Source organism: Eurypyga helias, unplaced genomic scaffold, assembly GCF_000690775.1.
Source record: "Eurypyga helias isolate BGI_N326 unplaced genomic scaffold, ASM69077v1 scaffold20722, whole genome shotgun sequence".
Taxonomy (NCBI): Eukaryota; Metazoa; Chordata; class Aves; order Eurypygiformes; family Eurypygidae; genus Eurypyga; species Eurypyga helias.
Genome location: NW_010234419.1, coordinates 2477 through 12928, shown reverse-complemented (window position 1 = coordinate 12928; position 10452 = coordinate 2477). Strand labels below are relative to the sequence as shown.

The following is a 10452-nucleotide window of genomic DNA, read 5'->3' as shown; positions in this document are numbered from 1 at the left end:
GCTGAAGTTAAATTCTGTTCAGGTATTTATCATGTTTGAAATCTAATGGGGGAACAAAGCTCAGAATGAAATGCAAGAGTTACCACCAAAGTAGTTATGCATTTACATCAGCAAAAACAAATCACTGGAGATGGAATTTGTTTTAGAGGATGCTAGAAAAGTTTAAGCTCAGTGGTAACAAAAAATATGTAGGAAGTGCTGCTTCCTCAGCATTGGAGCTAGAAATTACTTTATCTGTAGGTCTTACACAGACAAAAGGTAACACCTTGAACAGTTATAGATCAGTTCCAAGACAGCTATTTGCAAGTGAAGCTGCAGTGGAGCATAGTCATTACTTGCTGAGAGCATAACGTATATGATTATGATCAAAACATAAATATCTTGCCTTAAGTCCAACAAAGTCAAATAATTTTATACTTCTAAAGAAATCACTCTTTCTAGATGAGCAACTTAGCCTTAAGGTAACATAAAAAGCTGAACACACACTTGAGAATTGTTACATTGATGGATTCAATTTTACCTGAAACTATCCCCAAAACTATCACATTTCATTGCTTCTAACCACAAATTAACTCGTGCACACAATTCACTTTGTTTTATTTGCAGAGTCTCCCTTCGCCACAGATGTGGAAATGCCGTATGATATTTACACAGCTCAGTCTAAAGATACTTTCAATATCCAACAAAAAAGATACTTAAGCTTTAACTTTTTAACTTCAGGTAACTACACGGCAATACAATTAAACTTATCTTGAACGTTGATGCAGATACCGAGCATCACATTAGTACCTTGCCATAGTAAGAAATCGCTTCTTTGTATTTGTCTATGATATCTTCAGGACTAAGGCAATTCTTGGCACGTCCTATCTCAGCACTGGTATCTGCATTTATACCATTGGAAGTCAGCGCACCTAGAACAGAACGGGGTAAGAAATGAGCAGGAGGACTTATGGCAATTGCTAAATAGCTAAGAAGAAAACAAGGATACGCTGTAGATTTGACCAAGCCACACACAACTACTTGCCCTACCTAGAAAGAAATCATGCCCTACCTAGAACACACTAGTTCTGGTTTACTAATGCTATTTTCAAGAGTGCAAATGAAAAATGGAATCAATCATAAACCAGCAAACAGGAAATAATCTTTCACTTAGGAAAAAACAAATACATTCATAATCTTTTACAGTTATCTGAGTATTTAGACTATGAATAAAATATTATACTGCTAAAATTAGATTATGGCCACATCTGAATATGCAATTTTCTTCTTTGTTCTACTTAAAAACTGTATTTCTAAAGCACACCTAATTAAAAAAATGTGTAATTTTTAATAAACTAATTATTAGAACAGTGACCAGCTCCTTCAATCCTTTAAAACAAATACTTCTCCTCCCTATGTCTAATCACAGAAAACCAAGTTTTATGTTGTAACAGAGGCCACCAAATCTGAGCCTTCCACACTAAAAAAAAAAAAATTATCTGAGGCTCAAACAAAACAGAAATCGCTTTTCCTATATAAGACAGTGAGAGACAGAAAATAGTCTGTACACATATAAGGGATAAGAAGCTGAAATAGAAGCCAGGGAAATCCGAGGTATTACGAAGACGAAAATTTTATTTCTAGAATTTATTTTTAGTGCAGGGTTAACATAATAAAACTGAAAACAAAGGTTTGGAAAGGGTCTATACCTTTTTAATTGTTACTTAATCTATAGGATCACATGCCTAAATTTATATGGTATGTATCTCTCCAAGAGGTTTCTCTAGATGGCAAAGAAATCTTTGTTTCAGAACTGAACCTAACTCTCAATATACAGTTAAAAACTACTGTGAAAGATACTTTCTACTCCCGCTATATATTCAGAAATATGTTATTTTACATGCTCAGATGCTAAAACAACTTTCTTTAGAGTTTGTCAACCTTGAATAATCATACCAAGCCCATCTGTACATTAATACCTTAGGGTTTTTACGGAAGTCAAGTGCAAAATCTTTGTTAGTGAAAGAATACCATGATGCTACAATATTACATGTGACCATTCAGGTTTGTTGGTTTAAAAAAAAAAAAAAAAATTCTTCACTACTCATGAGAAGTAAGTCTTGATTAGAATTTACAGGGACACAGTCATGGAACTACATATTAACTTTGTGCCAGTTACCCCTCAGTCTCTTTGCTTCCTCAAGATTTAGAGTCAAAGTCTGAAGCATCAGGAATCGGTGCCAGTTTTGGCAAGTGGCAGTAACTACACATACAAACGGAAAACATATGCAAGTAATAAAAGACAATACTTTGGAAACATGCATGAAAATAATGTACCTGGATCTATGAGAACTTCTTGTGCCCCTAAAAAGAGGAACAAAAATGATTTTTTTTTCAGCCTTAAATATAGCCAACAAAATAAGCTCTTATAATGTTTTACAAGTAACAACAAGCTTGAACAAAATAAGTTTTATTGGGATCACCATTGCCATTTTGAAGGACTACCAGTTATAATTCAAGTAGTCACAGTATGTTAAATCTCATTTTGTTAAAAAAAAAAAATCCATAAACTTGCAATGAATTTTAAGACACATCGAGAAGAATTGAAGAATTTTCAGTGTATAATTTAAAGTCATATCCTTTTTTTTTAATCTTCTTTTAGTTAGCAAGTTTCCATCACAATCCACTTACTGTATTTTAGTATCAGGTCCTACAGTACTTGTAGGGCCAAGAAGGCCAATGGCATCCTAGGATGCATTAAGAGTGTGGCCAGCAGGTCGAGGGGAGTTATCCTCCCCCTCTACTCTGTGCTGGTGAGGCCTCACCTGGAGTGCTGTGTCCAGTTCTGGGCTCCTCAGCTCAAGAAGGACAAGGAACTACTGGAGAGGGTCCAGCAGCGCCACTGAGATAATGAAGGGCCTGGAGCACCTTCCATATGAGGAAAGGCTGAGAGAGCTGGGTCTGTTTAGCTTGCAGAAGAGGGGGCTGAGGGGGATCTTATCAATGCTTATCAATATCTAAAGGGTGGGTGTCAGGAGGATGGGGCCAGGCTCTTCTCAGTGGTGTCCAGTGACAGGACTAGGGGCCATGGCCATAAACTGGAAAACAGAAGGTTCAACCGGAACATGAGGAAACCCTTCTTCCCTGTGAGGGTGACAGAGCACTGGAACAGGCTGCCCAGAGAGGGGGTGGAGTCTCCTTCTCTGGAGCCTTTCCCAAGCTGCCTGGACTTGGTCCTGTGTGATCTACTCTAGGTGATCCTGCTCTGGCAGGGGGGTGGACTAGATGATCTCTAGAGATCCTTTCCCAACCCTACCACTCTGTGAATTTGTATCCTTGGTAGGAGCTCACTTAACCTACACAATAATGCAGAATAACATTTTCAAGTAATTGTATCCCTTTCAATTGTCATTAATTTCCGTCCATCAAATTTTTCGAATAATTGACTCATGCCAACCCAACAAGCCAGACTATTCACATGCAAGTTGCCAGGAGTATTGCAAAGTTGGATTATTAGACATAAGAACTTTTTGCTCTGAACTGATTAATTATGTCAATAAAATTGCTGAGAACAAGGGTTAAGCAGTCAAAACCAATTGTTTTATGAGTGGGACAGGACCAATCATCAGTTGATTTACTCAGACCTCCAGACTAGTGGAGACTTAAAGCTAGATCAAAAAGATACTACAGCACTTCACTGTCTTAATTCTTCTTGGGGAATGAGAAAGGTCAGGGGACAAAATTAAGAGCTTAGCACTTCAAACAAATATAACAGAGTAGAGAAACAAAAAAACAGCTAGTAAGCTAAATATAAAGCAATCTAAACTCCGCTTATTCAACACATAAATCACATAGCCAACAGACCATAGCCAGGTTCCTGGCCAATAGATGATCTTTAAGGTCCTTTCCAACCTAAACCATTCTATGAATGCAAATTCTTCTTTTACACTGGAGGCTGCAGAGAAAATCCAGCCGTTAGAAGGAACACAGCCTAGAGCTCTCACCCTACAAACAAAAGGTTTGAGGAACTGAAATGTCACACATTTCAAATGTCAAAGTTCCCTTTCCACTGTCAGCAAAACACTGCAGCCCAAGGGCTCACAGAAATGACCAAGGAAGAAACCTGTCTTTACAGCAGGCTAGATTCACAGAATCATAGATTCTTTTAGGTTGGAAAATATCTGTAAGATCATTAAATCCAACTGTTAACTAAACCATGTCCCTAAGTGCCACATCTACATGTCTTTTAAATATCTCCAGGGATGGCGACTCAACCACTTCCCTGGGCAGCCTGTTCCAGCGTTTCATACCCTTTCAGTGGAGAAATTTTCCCTAATATCCAATCTAAAACTCCCCTGGCACAACTTGAGGTCATTTCCTCTTGTCTTATCACTTGTTACTTGGGACACCCACCTCTTTGCAAGCTCCTTTCAGGCAGCTGTAGAGAGTGATCGGGTCTCCTGAGTCTCCTCTTCTCCAGGCTGAACACCCCCAGCTCCCTCAGCTGCTCCTCAGACTCGTTTTCCAGACCCTTCCCCAGCTTTGTCACCCTTCTCTGGACACACTCCAGCATCCCTATGTCAGTGAGGGGGCCACAATCTGGACACACTCCAGCATCCCTATGTCAGTGAGGGGCCCAAAATTGAACACAGTACTCGGGGTGCAGCCTCACCAGTGCCCAGTACAGGGGCCCAATCACTTCCCTACTCCTGCTGGCCACACTGTTCCTGATGCAGGCCAGGATGGTGTTGGCCTTCTTGGCCACCTGGGCACACTGCTGGCTCATATTTAGCTGACTCTTGACCAACACCTCAAGGTCCTTGTCCACTGTAGAGTAGTCCTTGTCCACTACTGTCAAAACTCATGAGTACTAGGCTATTAAGTTATTCTTTGTATAGAGACCATACCAAAATCATCTTTATTGCCAATCTGCAACCTCCTTCAGGCACAAAAACGAAAGATAGGAAACATGAACACCCTTTTGAGTTGGAACACTGAAATGGTCTACAGTATTCCAGATTCAACCACAAAGATATTTTCTATGTTTTTATTTTGTGTTACTCTCCTACTGATTGCTAATATAGTGTAAGCAGATCGTTCCTCAAAGATTGTCTATCATATCGAAGTTAATACAATCCTCATCTTCATTAGGCAATCTGAGAGTTTAGAAAAAGTATACGAAATTCTAAAAATTATGTTGGTTTATTGGTATTTAATTAACCAAACCCATTTATTAAATATTGACCTTAGAATAGAAAAAAAACCTGAATAAATGTACCTAACTTATTCTTAGTATGTGATCTGGCGCATCAAAGCTTTACTTGGAAAACTACCTGCATCTCCTTCAGCAAAAATCACACAAACACAGACACTATTAACAATCAGATGAAGAGATCAAAAGCTTCGCAACTCTGCAAAGCACGTGCCAACATTACCGCCAAAACAGAAGTAATGTAAAAAACCTTAAAGATTTTTAAATTAATCTTAAAGAAATACAGTTCTCCCCTCCTGCCCGCCTCCAACATTTTATCCTGTCAGCGGTATAATTTTACAGAGTTAGGAAGTAGAGAGGAAATTTTCAGGTGTTCATTGGTGGCAAAGAGCATAAAAATGAAATCCCATCCTTACCTGGTCTGTGTCTGTTGCCAGCCTCAGCAGAATGAGAACCCCCTTGTGCCCTGCGAGATCCAACTTTACCTCCAGTACCACCTGGATAATGATAGATGACTGATGCTGAGCATAACCCCTCAAGAGCAGCTGTAAAGAAAAGACCCAAGAAATTAGTAGAGATATTTGCAGGTAGTCAAGTAGCATGTAGGAAAGTCTATTGTGTTATGGTGGGGGTAGCCCCAAAAGAAAAGGAGGCAAGGGGGAAGGTTTTAAAAAACTGTTTGCGTTTGTCTTTCTTACTGTTTTGACTGGTAACTGATTGATTTTTCTTCCCCAAGTCAAGCCTGTATTACCCATGACCATAATGGGCAAGTGATCCCTCCCAGTCCTTGCCTCAGGCCACAAGCTTTTCCTTGTATTTTCTTGTCCACATTCCAGTGGGAGGAGTGAGTGAGCAGCCTCGTGGTCTTTTGATCCCAACTGGGCCTAAACTACAGCATCTATTTACACTAACAAAGTATGCCTCAAGTGGGAGGCCTAGTGACAAAGGTAATGGAAAAGCCTAAGATACTCCATGTCCTTTTTACCTCTGTTTTCACTGGTAAGGTTTACCCTCAGATCTCCCAGGTCTCCAAGCCTACCAGCAGAATCTGGAGGAGTACACACTAGCCACAGAGGAAGACAGACAACAAAGCACTTAATCCAATTGGATGCAAATCCACAAAACCAGGTAAGATGCACCCATGGGTGCCAAGAGAGCTAGCCAATGTGAGACCACTCTTTTACACCAGAGGTCTACAGGCAGATCAACATCAGCTTCCTGCAAAGGCTGATGAAAAGGCTATAAAGAAAACCTGGAAGCCATTTCCAAGCATACGAATGGCAAGGCGATTAGGAAGAGGACACGTTGGTTTACCGAGGCGGGGGCGGGGAAATCAGTCCTTGGCAATCTCACTGCCTCCTAAGCTAAGATGATTGGCTCAGTGGACAAAGGAACAGTTGTGAACATACATTGACTTTCGTAAGACCTTTGAACATACAGTCTCCCATAGCATGCCTATAGCCAAATTGGTAAGATTTGGACACCCAGCCTACCAGTAGGTAGAAAACAGGCTGGACAGTTTCCTTTGAGGATTATGATTAGTAGTACAAAGTCCAAATGGTTGCCCATTACTAGTGGTATCCCCTCAGGGATGAATGCTGGGGACAATACTCTTGTCTTCATTAATAGCCTGGATGATTGCACAGAGCAATCCCAGAAAATTCCTGGGTGACACCAAATGGGGAGGACAAGCAGGGCAGGCCTTCAGTGCAGAACTTGACATGCTGGAGATACGGGCTGACAGGAGCCTCATGCAGTTCAAGAAAGGCTCATGCCTATCAGATAAGCCTATACAGCAGTGCAGTGTGGGAGCTGACTGGTTGGAAAGCAGCTTTGCAGAAAAGGACCTGGGGGTCCCAGTGGACAACAAGTTAACAGCAGTTAGCAGCAGGCCCTTGCAACAAAGAGGGCCAACCACATACTGGGATGTTACAGCCACAGCGTCGCCAGTGAAGTGAAGGGAAGCAATTATTCGCCCCTGTTCTGCATCTGAGCAACCACGTTTGGAGTAATGTGGCCACCTTTGGGGTACCCAGTACTAGAAAGACATTAAAATCCCAAAGCAAGTCCAGTGGAAGGCCATCAAAATAATCAGTGGGCTAGAGCCCATGACACGAGAAACAGAGAGAACTGGGTTTGTTCAGCCTTAAATAACAAGAGGCTAAGGGGAGATCTTACTGCTGTCTTTAAACACCCAGTGGGAAGGTACAGAAGAGATGGAGTCAGATGCTTCCCAAAGGTGTGGTGACTGGATGAGGATCAACACAAGTTGACACAGGAAATTCTGCTTTAATGTAGGATCAGTTTATGTTTTGCTATTGGTTTTTTTTTCAAACTGTAAGCAGTAAAGTGTTGGAGCGGGTTGCTCAGAGATTGTAAAACTACCATCCTTAAATATACCTAAAAACTCAACTGGACAGGTCCTTCTTGGAGCGAGTCCAGAGGAGGCCACGAAGATGATCAGAGGGCTGAAGTACCTCTCCTATGATGAAAGGCTGCAAGGATTGGGTTTCTTCAGCCTGGAGAAGAGGAGGCTCCAGGGAGACCTTATTGCAGCTTTCCAGTATCTGAAGGGGGCTACAAGGGTGCTGGGAGAAGACTTTTTACAAGAGCCTGTAGTGACAGGACAAGGGGTAATGGGTACAAATTGAAATCAGGGAGGTTTAGATTAGACAGCAGGAAGAAATTCTTCACAGAGAGGATGGTGAGGCACTGGAACAGGTTGCCCAGAGAAGCTGTGGATGGCCCATCCCTGGAAGTGTCCAAGGCCAGGCTGGATGAGGCTTGGAGCAACCTGGTCTAGTGGAAGGGGTCCCTGCCCATGGCAGGGGGGGTGGAACTGGATGATCTTTAAGGTCCCTTCTAACCCAAACCGTTCTGTGATTCTATGATAAACAGGAGATCAGACTTGAGGACTTCCAGTGGTGACTTCCAATCCAAATTATGCTGAGTCTAAATGTATATTTTGGTAGTTCAAACAGATGGGCCTTAAAATATTGTCATGCTCTGCACAAGGAAAAAAGTTATCCTTTTCTGCTTGAAGAATCCTGAGCCATTTAACCTTTCAGAAGAGTTGAAGGAAAGAAGTGGAAGGTCAGAAGGTGTTATGGTTTTCACAAATATAACCTACAAAGCCATTAGGAAGCTAAATGGATTTCCAAACAGAATGAGAAAGCTAAAAGCAGAACTGGAGACAGTGATTGTCCAGAAAGGGTATGAAATTGAGAAGCAAAAGTGGTGCTCAAAGATCACTTGGATATCCAATAAAGAGAAAAGTGAGAATGAAAGAAGGATGAAGGAAAAGGCTGGGGGGGGCAGGAAGAAAAATTAAGCCTGGGACATACTGGGAAATGAAGGAAGTTATGCTAGGGGAAGGTAAACACCTGTGGCTTTGGCAGCTGTAAAGGTAAAAATCTTTTCCTAACAATCCACAGCAGATACCCACAGGAAAGATTTTTAAACCATCTGCACAGTCCACTGAAAAAAAACCCCAAACACCTTCCAAAGAATTATTTAAAAGTCAGATGCAGAATTTTAAGTACATGCTTTACTACAGTAACACATTTTGTGTCGCAGGTTTTTCTTAAATACGCTTTTCTCATGTCTTATTAACTAGCTTTTATTTCACCTTAATTCTTAGTCACACACGATAATTCAGATTTTGGTCACCAAAATCATTCATACTTTCCACAACAGAAAGGGAAGTCATAGAAGAGTTTGCTTTACTTGGTTTTAACAACTAATTATTTCATTCACTATGACCACTTAATCCTACCTCCAAGCCACAGAAAGTCATTCACAGACCGCAGAAGTTCCACTGCCATGTGATAATGCACCAAGGAATCTTGTAACATGCCAGCTTGTAAACACAGGTCACCAACATGTTTCCGCATCCGGCCTTGACAACGCTTCTTATAGTGTCTGCAAAGGAAAACGTACAATTTACATTTATTTACAGAAAACGCTTATTTGAGGTAATAAACCAAGTCAATTTTCTTTCCTGCTTAACAGTAGATCAACATTAATTTACTTTCTTTCTCTGACCAAACATCCAGTATGAATTCTAAGCAACATAATATACGAACGTAAAAGAACCAACAATTTGAGGATACATTAAAAAAAAAGCAATGCATCAGGTATTTTGGCCACACAGAATTTACACAGATAGAGTCACAAAGTTAAATTGATTTGAAGTAGTCTTTTAATAGCCTTGTCACAAATTAAATAGAACAGAATAACAGAATCACCCAGATTGGAAGTGACCTCAGAAGATTATCTGGTCCGACCTTTCATGGGAAAGGGAATCTAGACGACATCATCTAGCACCTTGCCCAAGCACATCTTGAAAACCTCCAAAACAAGGTTTTTGTAGTCCTCAATGGGTATTTGGCTGCCTTTCCATAGCTGGTATGCTTGGTTTTTACTTTTCAGTACACCCAAAACCTCATTGTTAAGTCAGGGTGATGTCTTTTTTGCCTTCTTCCTTTTCCTGACTAAGGAAGGGACCATTCTTGTGCTTCCAAGCAGTCTGTTCTTTAGTAACTGCCAGGACTCAAAAGCTCCTCTGCCATCCATGAGCCATGGAATCCCTTGCATCTGGGCTCTCAGCATATTGAAGCTGGTTCTTTTAAAATCCAGGGTCTTTGTCCTGCTACGGGTCGTAAGCATGCCCAGCAGGATCTTAAAACTCTCCAAGTGGCGGCCACTGTATCCAAGGCTACCATTGGCAGAGTGCACAACCCTTCCAGAGCAAACTGCTGGCACAGAATCACACAGGTTGGAAAAGACCTGTAAGATCATCGAGTCCAACCATCAACCCACCACTACCATAACACGCTAGACCATGTCCTCAAGCGCCACGTCTCCACGTTTCTTGAACACCTCCAGGCATGGTGACGCCACCACTTCCCTGGGCAGCCTGTTCCAGTGCCTGATCGCTCTTTCAGTGAAGAAGTTTTTCCTACTATCTAATCTAAACCTGCCCTGACACAGTTTTTGAGGGGCCCAAAACTGAACACAGTACTCGAGGTGAGGCCTTACCAGTACTGAGTACAGGGGCACAATCACTTCCCTACTCCTGCTGGCCACACTGTTCCTGATGCAGGCCAGGATGGTGTTGGCCTTCTTGGCCACCTGGGCACACCGCTGGCTCATATTTAGCTGACGACCAACACACCCAGGTCCTCTTCTACCTGACAGGTTTCCAGCCACTCATCCCCAAGCCTGTAGTGCTGCCTGGGGTTGTGGTGATCTAAATGCAG

The 10452-nt window shown here is 41.6% G+C and overlaps 1 protein-coding gene across 1 annotated transcript in view; it reads right to left on the bottom strand.

Annotated features, from left to right (window-relative positions):
• Positions 1-9112, bottom strand: part of TRAPPC9 (trafficking protein particle complex 9) — a gene marked incomplete at both ends in the record, with an annotated part of 16538 nt that extends 7426 nt beyond the window's left edge. The window contains 3 exons of the mRNA XM_010146419.1: positions 790-911; positions 5608-5736; positions 8967-9112. Coding sequence (XP_010144721.1) covers positions 790-911; positions 5608-5736; positions 8967-9112 — 397 coding nt within the window. The remainder of the gene's footprint in view (positions 1-789; positions 912-5607; positions 5737-8966) is intronic.
• Between the last annotated feature and the right edge of the window lie 1340 nt (positions 9113-10452).